This window comes from Temnothorax americanus, unplaced genomic scaffold (assembly GCF_048541705.1).
Source record: "Temnothorax americanus isolate GAGA-0224 unplaced genomic scaffold, ASM4854170v1 Scaffold123, whole genome shotgun sequence".
Taxonomy (NCBI): Eukaryota; Metazoa; Arthropoda; class Insecta; order Hymenoptera; family Formicidae; genus Temnothorax; species Temnothorax americanus.
Genome location: NW_027509257.1, coordinates 117131 through 140000, shown reverse-complemented (window position 1 = coordinate 140000; position 22870 = coordinate 117131). Strand labels below are relative to the sequence as shown.

General features: G+C 39.2%; 1 protein-coding gene across 10 annotated transcripts in view; it reads left to right on the top strand.

Moving 5' to 3' along the window:
• Fng (Fringe glycosyltransferase) overlaps positions 1–22870 on the top strand; it is a 159947-nt gene that overhangs the window by 36577 nt on the left and 100500 nt on the right. For all 10 annotated transcript variants that reach the window (XR_013255865.1, XR_013255866.1, XR_013255868.1 and 7 more), the window contains exon 5: positions 10776–10935. Coding sequence is in view for 2 of the 10 variants with exons in the window: in XM_077399132.1 (XP_077255258.1) it covers positions 10776–10935 (160 nt within the window). In the remaining 8 variants the exon portion in view is untranslated. The remainder of the gene's footprint in view (positions 1–10775; positions 10936–22870) is intronic.

The window sequence follows — 22870 nt, the reverse complement described above, 5'->3', positions numbered from 1 at the left end:
GTAAGTACATTTTGAATTCTGCAGGTATTTATTCTAAAATTCGAAATTAACTAGTCGAGATCGATTACTTTGCAAGTACAATGTATAAAATATTTCTTATAAATATTACTCGAATGCTAGAAAATAAAACTTTATTTATTGAATTTTATTGATTTTTATTGATTATTGAATTTCGTTGCTTTTTTGAAGTACATATTGAACTTGATGCCATTCCTAGTTTTAATCTTTTATTTATATACTATTTCGCATTTCATCTATTTTTCTTATTGTTATACATATATCATGCATCCAAAATTGTACGTCCAATTCTTTATGCATCTCACAGCATGTATTGGAATCTGCTTTTAATGGATTCACTGTTATCACGTGTTATACACGTTACCCACAGGTGCAGCCTATATTCCCGACGTTATTTGCATGGCGACGTGATAAAATTTCGCTCGCATGTGTCAGGATATACAGGAAACCCGAGCAGATTCCCTCTGTCACTTGATACTATCAGTTTTTAATTTTAAAGTTATGTGTGATAAGCGATAAATAATAAATTACAAAAATGTTCGATATTTTATGCTAAGAAGTGATCCATTTCAAAGAACGTTCCGTTCCAGAGAGCTTAAGGGAATTAGATATACTTTTCATACAATCATGTGCGATTTTTATCCTTCTTCTTTACTGCTTTTACGATTTATTCTCACCTGGAAAGAAACCACACACATTCTACTTTTCTATCCCAGCGGTATCGTTGGGTCGTTTCATTATTTTCTATTGCGATCCCATGGTGTGTGTAGCTTTCGCGGTTACGTATTTAGCTGTCCGCCTTCCTCGAGTGCAGGTGCAGCCGATATTTACCATGTTATTTACAATTTACGCGGTAAAGGCGATAAGATCGGCCGTGCGTGTTCGTAAGCGGAGAACGAACGTGTCAATATTGAAAATATGGAACGATATTTTATTATGCTCCTCCTATGGGAATTATGTGTGCATACTTTCGCTTCTTTTGTGGGCCGACCTCTTTTATCTTTAATCTTTCCGGCCTTTGTATCATCATGTTTTCAACTTCACGGTTTTTCCGGTGTATTCGAGCCGTACAATAATATAATTTTAGATTTAACGTAGAAAGATTGTTCTTATTGGCAATCTTACGAATAGTACAGGGCATAACTAGTGCAACATTAATTCCGCTTATCACTAGTTGAGAGAGACTATTACGAAAGGTCCTTTACTGCGTACGCTCTCCCGGTGATGTTTGCCCGCCCTTTAATCGAACGGTTTATTTTATCACTCGCATAATTATCATAAATTATTGACGCTTAAGTCTCGATTTACCGCTCTTAACACTGTTAACGACGACTTCAGCGATCTTACTTGCGCCGCGTTACAATATTACACCTGAACTTAACGTGGCTACCTTATCGTTAAATGTCTACTTAAGGATTGTGCGAAGACTTTAATACGGGAATTAATAGATCGGATAATGTGTTTCGAGAATCAGCGTATTTATTGCAGCTATTGCACGATTATTCGAGACAGTGACAAAATACAAATTGGCTCGTATCATGATAAGAATGATACGAGCAATTTTAGCATTTCAGCGAAGCTACGTTTATCGTTATAATTATTTTATGTAAGAGAATTCAATTCCAGTGTTATTTAGATCAGTGTCCATGAGTGAATTTTGTCACTCTACAATTTTGAGAGAAAAATTTTATTTTGTTAGTCATTTATCGATCAGTCGATCTTTAGTGAATTATGATTCACTATAGCTTTAGAATGAGATCGTATCACTCTAAAGTGAAAAATTTACTTTCTACCTTATGAGAGAATGACCGAATTTATTCCAATTAGAGTGACAACCTTCTCTTTTGGAATGACTATCGTAATCATTCTAATATATTAGTGGCGAACTGTATGAGATTTAGGAAGTATTATAACCAAGATTCGATATTAATCTAAATTAAGCAGTATGCATCATGTTTCATTAATTGTATAGATACGATCTATAGATAATCTGTAGATTATCCCTTCATAGAAAGATGTCTTCAATTGAATTTATTTGATCAATTTCTTTTAATGCATCGTATAATGACTATAATGAATCGACGAATCACACGGTCGACTAAGTGAGAACGATCTGGCTAACTGGAAAATTAGCGGTGACGCTTGAACACAAAATTACTAATAATCATCGATATAGGTCTAAAATATATTTCGAACGATCGACCCTTAATAGCTCAATTAGCAAGTTAAACACTCGGTAAAATTTGTCGCAAAACTAGCGTGGCCGCGCGACACGTGTTTACCAACACCATTTGTCTAATTAATGTATGCTGCAACGTAATCGCGCCGCGTCCTATCTCTTCTTAGAACGCGTGAATAAATCATCGATAGGAGTAATCGTTCCTGCGGCAAACGTTATCATTAGCCGACAATTAGTCAAGATACAAATCGACCATGCACTTGCCATTAAATCATATGCTACGAAGCTTCTATAGTATTATCTTTTATGTCGCGAACGTTGCCACTTTTACAAAAGTGTGCTACTTTTAATTAATAGTGTGAAAAGAGCGTATTAAAAGTACGAGATCATTGACTACATGAGTGAATGACTACTAGTTATATAGTAATTATACGAAATGATATTGTATTATCAATTTTGAGAAAAAGGTACGCTTACGTTATTTGAAATGTGGTCACGCCGGAAATAAAAGAAAAACGTGTACTGCTCATTTACTGCGGTGCATAAAGTTTCACTTCTCGAGTACGATCCGTTCTCTCGTTTTTACTTCTTGTTTTCTGCCTAACGTATCTTTGGTTTTTTCTGCGCCTTTCCCTCGTCTTTCGCAGTCTGGAATAGCTTCGAATAATCGTAGTGGCACGGCGGCGTAGTCGGGACGGCTCGTTACCTTTACAAATCGAGTCGGCCGATCAGATTCGCGCCGGATGTACAACAGGTGAAATTACATGTCGAGAAAATTGCCGATCGTCGATCTCCTCGCCTTTCCTTCGACCGAAGATTCTTCCTCCTTCCTAGTCGTCTCGTGCGTCTAGTTTCCAATTGCCGATTCGTTGACTTACAAACTTTTGTTTTTTTTTTTTAATTTTTTGCCAACATTATTATAGTATTTAAAAATTTACTTATTTTTCTAAATAAAATTAATTTCAACACGTCTTGATTATTTGCTAGTATTGTTAAGGTAATCATCACACGTATTAACTTAAAATAGCACTTGGCAAATAGCAAGTAACATTTGATATATCCAGCATCGGATACGTCGTTGAAACGATCTAATCGAGATCAATTAAATTGTACGGGCTAGATGGCACACATGCATATAGCGAACACTTACCGCTTAGCGAGCCGCAATTGCTAAGTCATACGCTAAAAGCATTAATTCGGATTTCATGGTAAACGATGTGCTACTTCGATTAGCTTGGGAGTACAATCCGTGTTCCGTTATTTCGCGTATCGGAAATTAGTATCGCGGAGATACGCGGCGCAGATACGCCGTTCCCATTAATCACATGAGTCACGTCCGTTCACGATCCGAATATCGAGCATTACGGCATTATAGAAACGATTTAGCTTCAACACGCGGGGGTCGCGCACCCGGCACAAACGTGATTTAATATATGTTTTGCAGTCGCGCGCGCGCGGCACACAATCATGAGCACCACGCCCGTCTCAACGAGCCGGCACACGCCAAGAGAGAAGAAGAGCCCTGACCTTTTCCATCCTCCCGCTCGTCCCGCGTAAGATCGAGAGATTGCGGCTTCCAGCGATCGGCGCGAATGATGCCTTTATACGACGCTCCGAATTCCGGCGTGTATACGCCATTTGGGGTACCGGGGGCCGGTCTTTTCATAGAAATTAATTAAAAGTAACGTGTTTTCATCATCGAGGCGTTTCGTTCCCCGTGGTTTTGCTTGGTACGCTTGAGAAGAGCGTAATCCTGATGTAACAAGTCACGCTCGTACGCGTCTTTTTTACCGGTCAATTTAATTATAATAACTGCCCTGGTGCCTCATTTCGTTCAGCGGATTATTTGTATCGAGATTTTTCTGATACAAACGCGTGATATATTGCAATTGTAGTATATTATTGCAATTATTCTATAAATTCTTATCAGTTATGAAGAAGTGAATATAAATAAGAACGTGAAGGATATTTTATCTCTCGAGATAAAATCTTTATTGTATAGTAAGATATTAAAAATGGATAACTTACAAGTTTATATTTAATTATATACCTAATGAAAATGAATAATTTTCCAGAGATTGAATTTCATAAAAAATATATGTATCTCAAAAAATATGCACGAAGATAAATGCAAGCAAGAAACCGGTTTAAGACTGGAATAAATAATTCGACACACGAGGGTAACAGTTAATTGTTGCGAAATACAGCTGTTATATTATTCCGTTTGTTACATTCAGATAAGAAATTTACTGCCAAATAAGGATCTTCTATTAACAGATACGATTATTAAGTTGTAATCTTTTTAGCAGAAATTATGACTTAATTGCGATTTAATCGAGTTCCGGTCTTGCAGACTTTATTATAATGCAGTGAAGTCATCTTCAGATACGAAGCCGTGATATCTCTTTTATGATATTATAGCTAGTTACGATTACGAAACGTTAATTAACGGGTAATCGCTGCCGCGTCATTACGTTCATTAGATTGATTGCGAATTATTCGAAAGTCGTCCCTTTGATGGGAATCAAGTCGCGATCAGTTCCCACAGTAGACTACCGCTACCCTCTGCAATCGCCATTTTCATCATCCCCAATCCATCTATTTCGTTGACAAGTGGTCATATTCGGTCGATAGTAATACGGCTGTAACTCGTCCATATATTCATATGCTCGCTTACAGACACTGGGTGGTCATGCAATTGTTTTTGATCTCGAAACCATTACAATAGAAAGGCTACAAATACTAACATAACATTATGTAATAATTTAAAATAATGAAATAATTTAAAATAACCAAATTTGATCTTTCTCTCGGTGGTATGAGTTTATGAAAATGTATCTAATTCTTTGACATTTTTTATAAAAAAAGTAAAATACGTCGCTTAAGATGTAATTAAATTGACAAAACTTTACTGTTCGTAAATATAATGTAGACAAAAGTTTTTATTAAAAATTTTATTAGTTAATAATTTATCGAAATATTAACTGTCTATAGATTTACCAAAGAATCTTAGGCACACATGGTAGTTCTAAGTGCACGGGGATTCACGCAATATAAATGCGTAGAGAACCTTGATTCGGTAAGCACGCGTGTCGCTGCACGTGTGAGCGGAGCTTCCAGCGAGCGTCGCTGGTCGCTGCACGCTTCTCGAAAGCCCCGTGACTGCACGCGTGGCCGTGCGCAGTCACGTGTCACGTATGGGGGTCTCGCGAGTTCCCACGGGCGGATGTGCATTGTGGTACGTACGTACACCCACGGGGAACGGGCTACGAGTGTCGTCGTTAACCGAATCATTCGGTCACATGCCACGGGGTTGCCGACCCACAGAAGCGGACCTCTTCTTCACGCCCTCGTGCACACACGACACACGCCGCGCTGCCGCCGCGTCGCCGACTTGGTCCTTGGTCGCCTCGTTGACTTACGCTATACCAAACGCAGGTGGTCGAACCGTGCGAGGGGTGTTTTGCTAGTATATACAAAAATAATGCGTGCAGATATCTCGCGTTGTATCGCGTTTGCGGGAAATACGTAGCGCGAGAACGAGTCGCACGTTTGCTTTAGTAGTGAGACATCGATGAAAGCATATAGGGAAACGGTAGAAAATGGGAACGGATGATAAAGCAAAGAGGGGTAATAAACTGTGTGAACAATACGTTCTTTCGCGAATTACATCTTCAGGATTTTTGCTATACAGGGTGTTTTCTAAGTAAGTACAAAAGCAGTTTAGGACATATGTTTATAGGACCTTTTCTTCCTAAAGTAAGCCATACGAAATGTTCTCTTCAATTTTTTGTACTTGCTTAGGAAATACCCTGTATTGGAGTACATATGATACGATTTTTTCGGGAGATGTACGTTATTCTTTAAAGCAATGAAGCGTTGCCGCGCTTGCGGATTGCCGGCGAGAACCTTTACAGTTTTTCTTACGGTATTTATCCACGCACGATCGGATTCCGCGGTTAGGGCAAAACCGAAACATTGCCTTGAAACGATATCCATTCGTGTACGAAAGGGAGCAATTACGCTCGAAAAGAAAGTATAATTCGGTCGATTTTGCACATCCGCTCTCTACGATGTTCTCGCGAGTGGATTGCTCGTTTTCACGATAATTAACGGTACACTCAAACCTTTCTGAGCGCAATGCTAATTTTATCATTCTCGTAATACAGTTTGTTTGTTCGAACACTCCGTATACAATTGTCATAAAAATGTACAAAGATCATTTTTATAAACAAATTATTTAATTGCCCAACATTCCGGCAATGATCGAGTCGTGATTTATTACGAGACACAGTATTTTTGAACAATCGTTTAAACCCTTCAGAACCAATTGAGAGGAGTCATTAATTTCTATTGACATTTGAGTGTGTTATTAATGATACGAGCGTCGTGGCGTTACTCTTAATAGAAATCATATATCCGAACACGGATCTGCCTCGCCAATCCGGTACAGAGAATGATTTATTACTCGATTTGCCGAATATCCAAATCGTTCGATTATGCATATGACTAACGGATTGCGAAAGAAAACATATTTAATTGTTTTTTTTTTTATTAGCGAGCGTGGCTGCCGGTTCTTCGGGTTCACGCAATACTTTCGAGGTATTGTGTTTGTTGAAAATCTAACGCTCGCAAAGTGAAAGCGAGCGTTGGGAATATTCGAGAACACTCGATTTGCTCCAAAACGCGTTTATTTGCCTTTCCCCCGGTTTTTTTTGGTGTTTTCGCTCGCGCCCGGAACACAGGTGCACATCGCGTGATCGCTCGTACAGCGACCAATGGTCTGGTCGCTCGACGATTTGGAGCCAATCAGCGTTTCTCACGTATCTAAGTTTCCCCGGGGAAAAGTTTGGAGCTCCGGCCGCGATCGCTTCGCTTGCTCCGGCCGAGAGCTCAATGAGCCAAGTGCGCCCTAGCCATTCGTACGCGACACTGATTGTCGACATCGAAAACGGACCACGAATCGGAGCGAGTGTAAAAGCGAGTGTTTTGTAACAAACTTTAATAAATTGACTGTTACATTTTCCAAAACGAGAACCTAATTATTTTGAACTGTCCTCGGCTCGCCGTGCGAAAATTCGGAGCGGTCCACTTAACAGTGTTTAATTGAAGGCGTCATCTCGATTTTACGAGGCGGCACAAGTCAAAGCGATTTATCTCCGACTAAAACGTAATTTTCGGATAACAAACATTAAAAAAAATTGAATTTAATTGAATTTATTTAAAAATATTTGCACTATTGTACGCGTATTTTTTTTATGAACTTGTTTTACATGTGTTTTACGCATGTGTTTTACGTAGGCATGGAGAGAGCTCATCTTTATACCATTAACTTAATCCTTCTCTTGCAATTATTTCCTTCTTGAGAAAGAAATATTCCTCTGCGTTTCGTCCATTATACGACGCAAAGTCGAGCGCGTGTGTCTGCATATTCATATTTTTGTCATGTAAAACAAATCGCAGAGGGCCACGCACTCCGCCTTTTACCTGCCAGAAAAGAAACAAGAGTAATTTCACACCTTTGTTCTCTTCTTTCGGTACGTTTCTCCCTTGTTTCGCACGTTGCTCGGCCGCAGGCTGATTCTAATATATATGCAAATTGCAGATACAAGATCTATCTTGTTTTTACGAATACATCGCAGTTTTCTTTTGTCGAGCTCACATTTTTAAATTAAAGTGCACTCTTTTTGAGTGCAGCAGATCAGTGTCCATATTAGGAGTGAATTATGTCACTTTACAATTTGAAGTGGAAAATTTCACTCTGTTAGAGTCATCAGTTGATCTTTAGTGAATCGTGACTCATACTATAGCTTTAGAGATCATATCACTCCGGTAGAGTAGCCGCTGTAAAAATGTGAGTGAAAAATTGCCAATAATTAATATTAAATTGTCCAAAGACATCAATTTTTGATAAGTCAAGTGGTTGAGATTTGAGGTGTAGCCTTTAAGGGTTAAATCGTGGTTCGCAGAGGAACAATTCGGTTGTACAAGGGTGGAACGCACTGCGAGCGCCGATCGCACGGTGCGAACACCGTTCAGGCTCACGCAGGAGATACGATCTCGCGCATATAGGAGCAGCAACGTCCTCGGTCTCGGTCTCGGTCTCGGTCTTATGCTCCCTCCAGGCGTAAGCCGGCTACGCCATTAAGCTGGAATTCAGGTGTATTAACGATGCTGGACCGCGCGCGGCAGGTACGCAGCGGCCACTCGTGGCCACACACACACCCGGTAGCACACTAATGGCAACGCTATGGCGGAACCGTTCGTTAGAGAGATTTTATTTCGCCTATCTTACGCGCTCGCGCTATGAGCAACACGACGTTTACCGTCGGCGCAACACGGGACTCGATGGGAAAGGGCTACGGGGCGCGCAATTGTGTACGATTGAGAGCGTCGCGTTCATACTCATGGGACGTTACCCTGATTGCCGCAGTCTCGATGAGGTCGACTGATTGTGAGAGGCTTTCGCGGTATTTTACAAAGTGTTCCGAGATTATTTCCATTCCATTAATTACTGTATTAACATACTCCCCCCAACCAGAATCCCAGAATGCATTTGAAATCGGGAATGTGTTAATTCGATCGCCGTAACTGCGACCGATGATGAAATTAAGTGAAAAGCTTTTATGGTGTTTTTAGAGATATCACTCAATTATGAACACAGTCTTAATTACTGTGTTAATTTTTAACTGGAATTAGTTTGATAATATACGAAAACTTTATATCTCTACATGACCTTATATTCATTCGTATATCTATATCTCTCGCGGAACAAATTACGCCGAAGCGGAAACGTAGCGATGCGACTAATCTTGCGAGAATATAAGCAGGCTGCATCGAGTCTCCGTGCTCTTATTTGAACTCGAGGCTAAGCGGCATCGTCGTTATCGAGAAATTCCAACGAAGGTTCCACAGGTGCTACGCGTAAATAAATGAAAAGGTCCGTGCATTCATTGAATTATTTATTTCTCCGTCGTAAAAAGCTTCTATCGTCCTCGTAACGATTATTCTTGTTAATGTGATATATAAAGTTGCTTTTTTAAATGTGTAGCGATTTATAATGTATAATATAATGTAAGATTAATATTTAAATCATAATAACAAGAATATCTTGTATCTGTTAATATTTTATTAACTCGCTTATAATTACGTCTATCTTAAATATATATCCGTGGATTAAGATTTTAATAACATTTGAGAAATTTGGAATGTTATTTGTTATAATTTAAAGACACAAGATTTACATTTTATTAGATTGTATTTTTTGTGTATATCTCTGATGACACTTGGACGACAGTTGCATAATAAGAGTCGTGCAAGAAGTATGTTTATAACTAAGTCTTTGTATAATTATATAGCATATACACTGAGAGAAAAGATCCGTTGTACCAACTTAAAGGTGAATCGTAAAATTAACAAAACCCTTGTTTATTTCTTACTACAACTTACTTCAGTAGTATCTACTGAACTTTTCAGTTATAGTTACAGTGTTGCCCGATAGGAGCAACGGTTCACTAGTTTTGTCAATGTGACGTAACCTATTCAGTTAGGCTGCGTGGAAACGTCATTCGAGTGCAGGCTACAACATTTTTCGTGTACGTGTTTTCGAATAAAGATATGGACAAATTTGTTGAAAATATTTTGACACAATGGAATTTAAGTTGTTTAAATGAAAAATTTAAACGTATATATATTTATTCCTACATATATACATGTATTATGTAATTCGAATACCGTTCTATTATATCTTGTAAACATTGAGATTAAAGTTGTATATATATTAAAAACTTTTAATCAAGTTTCTCATTTTATTTTAACGTTTTTGATATTACAAATAATATTAGAAAAAAGTAAAAAGTTAAATTGGTAGACTGGCGCGGCGTACATACACGGTACTGCTTCTTGCGGCGCTCGGCCGCTAGCACGCGCGTGGAGTGGGAAAAACAGCACCGCGTTTCGGTCTCTACTGATAAATTCAGTAGTTTTTACTGAAGAAGCATGTAGTTGTGGTTATTGTAGATGGTTCTGTCATATTTACAACGTAATGCTGCTGACGTTACTGAACATGCGTTACTGTACTACTTCAGTTGGAACTACTAAACTTATCAGTAGACACAACGGATCTTTTCTCTCAGTGTAGTATATAGTATATAGTATATAGTATACAGTATACAGTATACAGTATACAGTATACAGTATACAGTATACAGTATACAGTATACAGTATACAGTATACAGTATACAGTATACAGTATACAGTATACAGTATACAGTATACAGTATACAGTATACAGTATACAGTATACAGTATACAGTATACAGTATACAGTATACAGTATACAGTATACAGTATACAGTATACAGTATACAGTATACAGTATACAGTATACAGTATACAGTATACAGTATACAGTATACAGTATACAGTATACAGTATATAGTATATAGTATATAGTATATAGTATATAGTATATAGTATATAGTATATAGTATATAGTATATACTTTTATCTAAGTTATAAAGAATTGTACGAGACAACATTTCTCTACTTTATTCGTATTTTTATTGTGTATTTCAGGTGGTTCTGCCACTTCGACGATGATAATTACGTGAACGTGCCGCGCCTACTGAAGCTCCTGGACAATTATAATCCACGCGAGGATTGGTATCTTGGCAAGCCCTCGATACCTGCGCCCTTGGAGATCATCAGGCAGGGCCCGGAACCGCAGAAACGACCGGTGAATATTAATTAATTATGCTTCCTTTTTTCTCATATTTTTTGTTCGCTTTTCGATATGCTTGGTATGTAAATTCGTTTTATTTAAAAAAGTTTGTCCAAAGATGGCAAGCAATAACATGAAGGCACTGCTTGTAATATAAATCAAGTTACTCGCCAAGATGACTGATTGTATAGTTGTTTGGGGTTACAATAGCGAACCCACGGATCCCAAGCTCAACATATTGTTAGACACGTACATTTATTATTACACATCCGCGCGCTGACATACATGCGTTTTTGCGAGAGACAGTGCAGTGAATGATTGAAAAAGAATAAAAGCAGAAGCTAATCTAAGCTGAGAAAATGTATCACGTTAGGAACATGTCTATTTGAAGATTTAAGGTAGGCGTCTCGCTACGTGCTAGTCATGTGACTGTTTGTAGGTTTTCACGTTCAGAAATATATTTCAGGCAATTTTTGCTAAGGGAAAAATAATTTTATGAATTATGGTGTAAAATTTCATACGTGCCAAAGTATGTTACTTTTTCCAAATTATGTGATTTTTCTCATTTGACTCCGTTTTGATCAGCTGATCATGCAAGTCGTCGAGAAAGGTTACAAGTGAGGTTACATCTCCTTTTCGATTGAATTTTGACAATTACTGAGAAAGGGTTTCAAAACGCATGACAGGGGTGTCAATTACTATCCAATTCGGCTAAGAAAGACGAGCCTCATAACCTGCAACTACAGTGATTAGCCAGCGGCTTGCCAAGTCTTCCCAACCTTACCTCGACCAAAAAATGTCTGCTCGATTACCGCATTTTCACTAAAATAAACTAAAAAATTAGCAGCAAAATCTCCGGTAAACTATATATTTTATGGTTGCATCGGATTCTTCGAAATCTAATGTACAAAAAGCAATGTTTTTTCTCACTTCATCTAATCGAAAAATGCGAAAAATATGTGATTGAAACCGTGATAGAGCCTTCTTTTTCTGGCCGTCTGTATGAAGTAATGGAAAATTTGTGATTTTCGAGATCGATTTTCTAGAGTAAATAGTCGGTAAGGAGCCACAGAAAAAATCGACTGCAAAGCTGATCATATAATTTGATATAAAATCCAAAATCGAAAACTTCTAATACATGCCCTGACGAGACGACTACCTTAAACTGAATAATACAAGCTAAAGTTTCACTGCAAATCCAAGTGTGTTATTTGTACACATTTAAGGGGATCCTGCAGCCGTATGATTTACCGACATTATCGTTAGTAGATGGATCTTTTAATTGGCTTCATAGAATTGCAAAAATCTTTTAAAGAATTAAAATCCGCACCAAAATCTAGGGTGCAAAACGCGATTTTATATTAAAAGCACCAAAAAATTAAAAATATTACTTATTTGGGCACATACGCAGCTGTCACTTGACGACAATATTGGCTTAAAACAAAAATTATGCAGTTTATACGTATGTAATGTTTATCATCCACCCTTGGGAAAACATTAGTCCAGTCAAAATACGGAAAAAAGGGGGGGTATTTAGAAAAAATTGCAACACAAGGTTTTATTACGTCATCGTGTTCAGAAAAATATACTGAACAACGTATTCAAATTCCGCCATTTTCCGCTATCGGTATAAGTATGTTTTTTATTAACAATTTATAAACAAATTTGTTTTTTTCCACAAATACGATGAATTTTGAAATTTTTGTAGAGATCAAAGTTGTAGAACAGACAAATATCTACAAAAAAATGTTCTTATGAATTTTTTGAAATATCTCATATTATTTGAGATATTTGCAACAAGAGCTACTAGGCTACGCGCGGAGCGGAGCGGAGAGTTTTAACAAGCACACGGCAGTCTCCACCGGTCTCGCTGCTAGTTCTCTAGGTTCTACAAGGAATTTGAGTTGGTTCTCGATACTAGTATATGTCTCTATGTATACACACACACACGCACGCACGCACGCACGCACGCACGCACGCACGCACGCACGCACGCACGCACGCACATATATATAATATGAATGTACATATATATATATATATGTAGGATTATAAAAAGATATATTAAAAACAAAAACAATAATAAAAAAAAAAAAAATGGGGTGACAATCGAGCCAACAGCCTCCTTGTGGCCACCCTGGAAACAGATGCTAATTTATCTGGCTAATGTTGGCCGTAAGCGCGCAGCGCTATAATGTTTTGAGCTTCCGTTGCAAATATCTCAAATATAATATGAGATATTTCGAAAAACTCATAAGAACATTTTTTGTAAAAATTTGTCTGTTCTACAACTTTGATCTGTACAAAAATTTCAAAATTTATTGTATTTGTGGAGAAAAACAAATTTGTTTATAAATTGTTAATAGAAAACATACTTAGGAATAGCGGAAAATGGCGGAATTTGAATATGTTGTTCAGTATATTTTTCTGAACACAATGACGTAATAAAACCTTGTGTTGCAATTTTTTCTAGGTCTAATCGTATTTTGACTAGACTACATGTAGGAATAATATCGCGTAAGTAGAAGTAAGATTCAATGCGTACAAAAAAGATCCATCTAATAATTATTTCAGTAATGCAAATACGGATACAGAATGACAAGAAGAGCAGCAACAGTAGTTGCCGGATCTTGCGAGAGATGGCGAGCAATCGAAAAAAGACAAAGACAGATATAGGGAAAACAAAATTAGAAAGGTTGACATTATCGACATCGAGGAAGTTCGCCAGTCACTGCAGGATCCTCTTAAGTGTGTAAATCGTGTAGTCACTTTTTACGCATTTGCACGCGTGTTATTTGCAGAGTTGTTTTTACATTTTATTCTGAAAAAGTTAGATTATGAATATCCCTTAGGTATTATAAATATCTTATTTTTATTGAGTAATATAGTATACAGAGGGTATTCGCATACGAATTACCTATGTAATACATTTTTAATTTTTTTGACATTTATTAGATTTTTTATCTTGATTAATCTATATATGTATAGCACATGAAATTGGCTTCTTTGTTAGGTTTATTTTAATACAAATGAGATTATCGCTATATAGTACTTACAATAGTAGCTTACTCCGCGGACATAGGTTTTTTTATTACCCAACATTTGAAATTGGGACACGTCTAACAATAAGATCAGCCAGCTATCCGTTCAAATATATAACGTCTGTATTTCGAGGGACCACCTACTTCGATCTAGATTTACTTATACTATGGACTATTATTACACCCTTCTCCGAAAGTCAACTTATTATCGTCCCTCGCGGTCAGTCAACCGAAGGAAGTTGTCCCTTAGGATTTATTTAGCGGCGTAATAGAGCTCAACAGTTATAGTAATTTGAAACAATGACAATAACAGGCGCTACAAAGACGTGATGCTTTTGCCGTGTCGGAGATGTCGCAAATAGAAATTCGTCCGACCGTTTTTGAAGCTTCCGGTGGGTCTCTCGATAAAATTAAACTCGCCAGAGGAAGAAAATGCCGGGAGGCTTTTATAGAGGAAAGAAGGGAAGCAAAAGAAAGCGAAGGGTGGTGAAAGGGGGCAAGATCATCATTCGCGAGATCTTTCTTCTCTTTTTCTTCTCCTCGCTTCGCGGTCTTTACGCGAGAAGCGTTACTATACCGTGCCGTCACTAACGGGGTGGTCTTATCGAATTTATGCATCCGCGAGGCGGCGGCTTCCGGCAAAGTCGAGCGCGTGCATACGTCTTGGCAAATGCAGGTTTAGGATGAAATAGCGATCGCTCCGTATTTGTGAGCAGTTCGGCCGATGATGAAAGCAAAGAATATCGCGCCATAGCGTCTATTTTTTCCTTCTTCCCTGGCGGCGTCTTCTCCCTGCCGTGAGTTTCATGCTATTATTCCGCACCTTGCATATATACAGGGTGTTTCCAAATATGTGGGAAGTATTCAGGACACAAAACCAATGAAAAAAGTTTATATCTAATATGTGTTCTTGTTTATATATATATGAGTTGTAGTCATGCTTGTACTCCAGTATTGTGCCATGGAGCTGTTTAACGTTATAGATGCTCGAAATGGCTACATTTGAATATCTCCGCAATATTTCCCGATCTTATTGATTTCACACATTTTATTGATTGAGTTTACTCACTTCAGTTCGTGCTCTTGTGCTAGAAGCACTTAATAATTCAATAGAATATGTGAAATCAATAAGGGGTTGGGAAATATTCTGGAGATATTAAGCACTGTTTACAAATACAAATCAAATATGACCATTTCGAGCATCTCTTATGAAGGTATATAATAAGCAGTTGTAAATTACTGGAGCATAAAAATGACTATAATTCGGGAACAAGATCAAATATGTTCATATGTTCATATAAACTATCTTCATTGTTTTTGTGTCCTGAATCCACGACTGCAATACTTTCTACATATTTGGAAACACCCTGTATATTTCTCTTATTCCGTGCGAGTGCATATGTTTTTATGAGTGGATCTAATCCCAGGCTTGCGCTCGTGAAATTCCGATTTTCCTCCGCGGGAGATGCAGTTGTTGCGACCCCGCGGGCGGTTTACTATCTTCTCGCATATTCAATCTACGACACTTTTTGCATGCCTCAATGCGCGTATATCCGCAAAATTGTTCTCGGAGATTCGGCGTATGTATGTGAGACGTGGTATTCTTCTATCGTGAGTTTATAAGCAGTAACAGGAACAGTTGTCGCAAACGTCGAACTTATTGCATAACACGCCTATAGTGATCAGCTTATAAACATAATGAAGATGTATTGAATTAGAGAATGTTTTAAGTATTTAAATTTTATATTATGTATTTTTCGATTACATATTATTTTCGACATTATTTTCAAATTATAGCGGTTTTTTTTTCAAATATTACTTAAGAAATTCAGGTTCTGCAAATGTTTTTTTTTTAGAAATTCCTTGGAATTCTAAATTGTGCGTCTTATACGAACTGTGTCATAAAATGATCTAGCTACTAGAAATTGTTGAATCGTGAATAATATTCTCTCGATCTTGAAATTACATTATGAATTTTAAATCGTATGAAAGATGAATATGTTCGTAAGAGGCAGAGCGAAGTATAGAGGAGCGCCTTTTCAAGGCATAAGCAAACGAAGAAACTCGCCCGTGAACAATCACGAATCGATAAAAGCCCGTCTCACGTGCTGCTTTAGGAGATACACGATGCGATTCGGATGTCGCCGACGCTCGGCAGCCGACAGTTAAAGGAAGCCCGCGATCTTATCACGACGCAGTGTCATGCTATGAGGCCATTAATCCTTTTTCTTCTGCCGAGACGAGAAATGAAAAAGGAGATCCGTCCTGCCGTTGACGTCGCTCACGGTCGAAAGGACGGGTCGATTTATGCTCCAGAAAATAATTTCAGGACACGCGCGTCACTCGCTTTAGAAATTCATAACCGCTTTTAATTCGCTCATTGGGAAATTCAAAATACTGCACCTCTTCCCTTTTTGCGCTTCCACTTTCGCGATATATGCGCATCGAATCAATTTTTAACCTATCGTTTTTTATATTCTCCCAGAATTTGCATTCCGCGGCGAAAAGTTGGACATGGTATATATATTCAATATAATTGGAAAAGCTGCTTCCCGCGTTTCTTCTTTCATTGCGGGGAGAAAAAGATACGAGGTTGTCGGGGGGGAGGGGAGAAATAGATAAAGACGAGTGGGATCCGTGGTGCTCTCGAGATGAAACGATAAATCTTGCAAAGCCCATAGGATCCGTTCTTCCTTCTGAGATTAACCGTTTCTTATAAGGTCCGATCGAAGCCATTTATCAAGGTCCCTTTCTTGATATCTCTTTCCCTGATTTCTCTCCGCCGCTCGTTAAAGTCTAATCATAGTACAGATTCCGATTCTGTTTCTTTTCTGATATCCGTGAACTTTGCGCGATCTACGACTGCCAATAAATCGATCGGACCTTTCACTACTGAACAGACTACCGCACTCGCGGAGATTGAGCAGGAAGAGAAAACGAACGAGATTTAGATTTCTGATTTATTGAGTAGTTTACTTATTTACAAATGTACTATATTGCGATCTATTTCAAGAATTTTCTCTTATTCAGCGTCGCAAACAGAGAGGATGCCCCAGATTTTGGTATAATATTATGACAGATTTGAAGGAATTTTAAATTGTCTTATTTCTTAAGACAAAGACAAAAAAAAATTTCGAGGAAAACAAGTTTTTTAAAACTTTCATCTTTTTATCTAATGTGAAATATTTTAATTATTAAACATTGAATTAAAATTTTTGAAAATAAAGTTTATTTTAAGCGAATAGTTATTTATGTTTGGACATTATTACTTCTTTGTGAGAAAAATATCGATTTCTGATTAAAGAATCAGTTAGTCTTATTAGAAGGTCCACGTTTTATATAAACAATTGAGTACAATTAATACGAGAAATATTGCAAAAATTTATGATCTATGATTTATAAGAAAAATGTTTGACGTACAAATTTAATGCGAGCGTTCGCGGAAAACCTCTTACGCGCTTATTCGGCCGTCGGAATCATTTTTCATTATTTCATGTGGAACTGTCGTTGTGAGATCCGGTCCGACAACTACCACGGGGCTGATGCCAGTCATACAGCGAACTCGTTATCGGTCGGTCGGTGAAAGATACACGAAACTCGATTGATCATAGTATACGTGCATGTTGGTGTATCGATCGTCGCGTGGTAACCCATTTAAGATGATCATGCGATGGTTCATGTGAAATTTAAATTGGTTGATACTCTCTGACACATTTCCTCGATATAAACTGACAAAAATAGCGCTGAATGCAAGATTTTTTCAAGTAGACCGTCGAGTGTCGAGAAAATCTAATGAAATCTAATGAAATCATCGAGAGATGATAAGTCAACTATTATTTTATTAAATGTTAAGCATTAGGATCATTTATATGACTGAATTACTTTATTGCTATTAATTCAATTGCTATAAATGAAAATAGAACAATTCATAATAATTAAGGAGTTTATTTGCGTCATGAAAAGAATGTTGATGCTATAAACTCGCTTTTAATCTGATTATGTAAAATAAATCTCACAATCAGCGCGCGCACATTACGTAGGATTTACGTAAGGTGATAAGTTCGAGATTAGTATTCTGATCGTTTCATTCCAGTTTTATTACGCAGCTATTTGACACAGTGTTGTTCTGCACGGTGAATGGACTGTTTGGTCCGTGCGGTACGTATAAAAGAGTATCGACTTGATCTTGGACGTTTTTCTGCCCTCTGCGTGGTCCTCTTTCTTCGCGGTCCTCTTCATTCAGCCTTCTTACGATCTGGTCGGACCAGTATCATGTGCACGAAACCACTTGAAAGTCGATCGACCGCGGTTCCTGTGAGCACAAGTATCGATAACACGCATGCCAATCCGTTTAAACCTTTTTTTGGCTTATACCAAAATCATTTTTATGCGAATGACGTCCGTCGCTGTGATACGAATTAAAATAAAAATTATGTCCGATTACTTCCTCCCCGTACCGGACACGATCCGCTCCGCCCTTTAATTAAGCGAAGAGAGACCTCGCTTCTTTATCTTTATTCATTTCATAAAAAAGATAATTTGTGTACAAGAAGAAAGTTGCCGGACTGCTCGAGTTGCTCGACCGAAAGATGGTCGTTACTTGCGCTGTAAACCCTCTTCTTAATGTCTGCAAATATAGGATTATGTCTAGGGGGCAGGGGCCTCGTCCGGATGAACAATATAATAATGTAGTCGCGCCTCTGCGCGCGCTTGCCAATGCGCCACCGATCGGGCGGGCCAATCCCGCGCGTCTCCCGGCGCGTACCTCTCATTGTGTTTTCTGTTGCCGTGAAGTCAACAGGTTCCTCAATAAAGTTTCGGTTTTCGGTGTGTAGGAGAATTGCAGTAATGGGAAAACATAGTCGATTCTCAAGGCGCCATAAATATCGGCGCAATCGTTCGCGGTCCCGTAGACGGTCGCGGTCCCGCGAGCTTTCGCGATCCCGCGGGCGTTCCCGATCCCGCGATCGTTCTCGAGAATCTGACCGCTCGCATAGCTACAGATCTCGCGATCCGAAAAGCTCTCTATCACCTCACCGCACCTCTTTTCCGAATCTGGGTACGATTCCCGCAGACGATATCACGATGCAGAGGATTCTCACGCTCCTTGAGATGCAGAGCAAGCGTCTCGATGCCTTAGAGGTTAGAACCGAGGGGCTTTTCACTCAAGAAATCTGGAAATCAAAGAACTTGGACTGCGGCATTCGCAATGAAATTTCTATTGATTCCCATGTTGATTTCTAAGATTTCTTCGGGATTACCAGTGATTTCCACGGGATTACCAGTGATTTCGAGCCGGGCTCGACTCGGGCGAGGTCGGGACAAATCAGTTTTTTGTTCAATTGCTTATATTCGTACGAATCAAGTAAGATGTTAAGAACGTAAAGCAATTCAAATTTTTTAAATATGTACGAAATTAAAAATAGTTTTCTATGATAGTTTTTAGATTGTTTTTATTCTTAAATAAATCTCAAATATATATTATAAACGTTACGAAACAATTAAAACTGATTTAAATAAAGATGAATATTAATAGATATTTGACAAATTCCTTATTAAAATGAATGAAATTTAGAAATTGAATAAAAATATTAGTTTATTAATTGTCTAAACAAATTATTAGTCTCATCTTAGATAATCACTAAATTTTAATAACTGCTTGAAAATTCATTTTATTGGAATTAGAAACATCTTTTTCTGTTAAATGATGTTTATCTCTGGAAACAAGCTTCATTAACATTTTGATGTGAGTGGCAGAAATAACGTAATCTCCAATTGGCAGCAATGCAGTATCTTTCAACAATCTTGTTCTTAATTTTTCTTCAATATGAATAGTATTTTGACAAGAAATAACATTAGGTAAACGTGTTACACAAAATCTTATTTTACTAGAATTGACATATAAATAACACTATTTTAAAAGTATTTAATAGATTACACGGAGAAAAATGTTAGGTTTTGACGAGCGAATATTAGCCTGTGACATCAATATTGTTGTGCTGGAATGGACATAGTCATCAGGTAGCCTTACTGTTATGCTGCTTATGCTTTAGGAAGACAATTCCACCATGCTAAATCTTATTTTTATGGCACATATACGCGTCTTTGTCTTACATATGGCAACAATGCATTTCCAAAGTTGTTTACTTTTCTGAATTCGTCGCATAATTTCGCGCATAACCTGCTCTATTGTTATCTATAAAGGTTATAACCTCTATCGTATAGCGACGCCTCAAGCACTGGTGCCATAAGTGTACGCTAATGCCGAAAGTGTTAATTCTGTCCTAGCGTTATAAGATTTCCACTTTGATTTCTATGAGATTTCTATCCATGGCTGACAGATTTCTGAATGATTTCTGTTGATTACTAAGATTTCTAAAAAATTTTCTTAACGTTAAAACAAGGAAATCCACGATTTCTCAAGTGAAAAGCCCCTCGGTTAGAACGCCCGTTTCAAGGCTAGATACCAGAGAAGCAAGGACAAACGGTTCCTGAGAACCGGGGCATTGATCCAGGTATGTCCCCTTGTTGACCCTTATTACTTTTCTACGAAAGGAATTTGGCAAAGAGGGGACATAACCGATTGTCCCTTGCTCTGCGCTGTATTTCTCACTGCCTGATCTCGGTACGCAGCGCCAGAAGTCCCTGTCGTCACTTTCGAGGGCGAAGTCGAGCCGGATGATAGCATCCCGCCTCCGATTCCCCCGTTCTTGGCGGACGAACTCTTTGCGGTACCTACGCAGCTTCCAGTCAACTCGTCCTGGGAACCTGCGCTTTTCGAATTTACCCGAAAAGCTGTTCGGGAAGGTATTGGCGAGGCACTGCGTACTCAACTTCTTGAGAAATACGAAGCCAAAGCTGAATTGGCGGCGTTGTGTCCGCCAAAGCTCAACAAAATCCTGGTACCAGCTCTTACGGCTTCTGTAATCAAGCGAGATGACTACCAAATGCAGGAGCAGAGACAAGTCGCGGCTTGTTTGAGAGCTTTAGGATCGGGAGTCTCGGAGCTCTTGAAGCCCGACATAACATCTCTCCTTCTAGAAGGAAGCCGAGATTCTTTGCTACAGGTGGCTGATGGGATTTATCTCCTTGCGGATCACCAACATAACCTCTCCCTGGCTAGGAGAGCCTTCATTAAACCGATTTTGAGCATGATGGGGAAGACCATTGCGGATTCGGCTCCGATTGACGAATGGCTTTTCGGTTCTTCTTTCACAGAAGATCTAAAGGATGCTCAGGCTTGTGAGAAAGCTGCCAAAGATTTAAAGAAAGGGGCTGCCTTGGCTTCTAAGGCCATTATTCAACCGGCGCGCCAAGTCTCAGGAAAAAATCAGCCCGTAAGACAGCAGGGAAACAGGAGAGCCCCTACGGCTTGAACCTCGAAGCCGACGCGCCAGGCAGGGGCTCAGCGCTCGAACAGGCGACCGCGGAGATCTCGTTCCCGCTCTTGTTCCCGCTTTCGTCGGCATTACACCCGGTAAGGACTGCTGGGCGGCTAAAATATTTTGCAGATCAGTGGGAGGCCATCACGTCGGATCCCGTAGTTCTGGACGCGATTCGGAATTACAGAATTCCCTTTGCCTCCCCCCCACGTGTAGGCCCTTAATAAGAGAACTTAAATTTTCGCGCTTGACTGCATCTTGTTGCGACGAGGAGATCACTCGTCTATTGTCTAAAGGCGCGATTACGGTAGTTGAGCCAGCCGCAGATCAGTTCCTTTTGTCCTTTTTTTCTGGTCGAAAAAACTTCCGGGGGGCGTAAGACTCGTGTTAAACTTAAAAGATTTAAATGCATTTCTATCGCCCCCGCACTTCAAACTTGAAGATTGGAAAACTGTGGTTCAGCTTTTGCTTCCAGGAACATATATGGTAACCTTAGACTTGGAGGATGCCTACCTGCTGGTCCCGATTCATCCAGATGACAGGAAATTCCTTTGCTTTCAGTGGAGAGGTGTGGTTTATGCTTTTGCCGCTCTCCCCTTCGGGCTTTCTACGGCACCCTTTATTTTTACCAAGATTCTTCGCCCTGTTACGACTTACTTGCGACGTCGGGGATTCTCTTCCGTACTTTACCTGGGCGACTTTCAGCCATTTCCAGAGGGATTTGGCATTGGTGCGAGCAAAAAAACATCTTTCTATTTGCATCTTATATCGCGTCTATTGACAATAAGATTGCCGACGAAGAATCTCGCTGTTTAAAGGTCGATTCCGAGTGGTCCTTATCGGAGGAGGCCTTTGATGCAATTCTCAAGACATTTGGTCCATTTGATGTTGACCTTTTTGCGTCTATCTTAAATGCAAAATGTGATCAATATGTTTCTTGGTATCCCGATCCAGGCTCAGTGGCAGTGGACGCCTTTACTTTCTCTTGAAAAGAAATTTATTTCTATGCATTTCCTCCGTGTTTATTCTAATTCCTCGAGTCCTTAGAAGGATCGTGGAAGATGGGGCGGAGGGAGTATTAGTGGTCCCCTGGTGGCCGTCCCAACTCTGGTTCCCGCTCTTTCTTCAATTACTTGTATCTGACCCACTCATTCTAGAACCCGCTGATAATTTGCTTTTTTCTCCTCTCAGGACCAGGCATTCGGCTTACAAGACTATCCCTGGGGGTCGCCAGATTATCCGGGAAGCATGTAGGCTGCAGCAGGTCTCGGAGACGGCGATAGAAACGCTCATGGCCTCATTGGCTCCTGCGACATTGAAGCAATACGCCCGTCCACTTCGTTCGTGGTGGCAGTTTTGCCACCAGCATAACTTCTCGCCATTTGCCCCACTGCCAAACCAGGTTCTCGACTTTCTAGCGACGGAACTGGCTTCGGTTGGCTCGTATTCTACATTGAATACCGCACGGTCGGCCGTTTCTCTTATATCGAAGAATAGCGTCGGGGACAATCCTTTGATAAAGCGTTT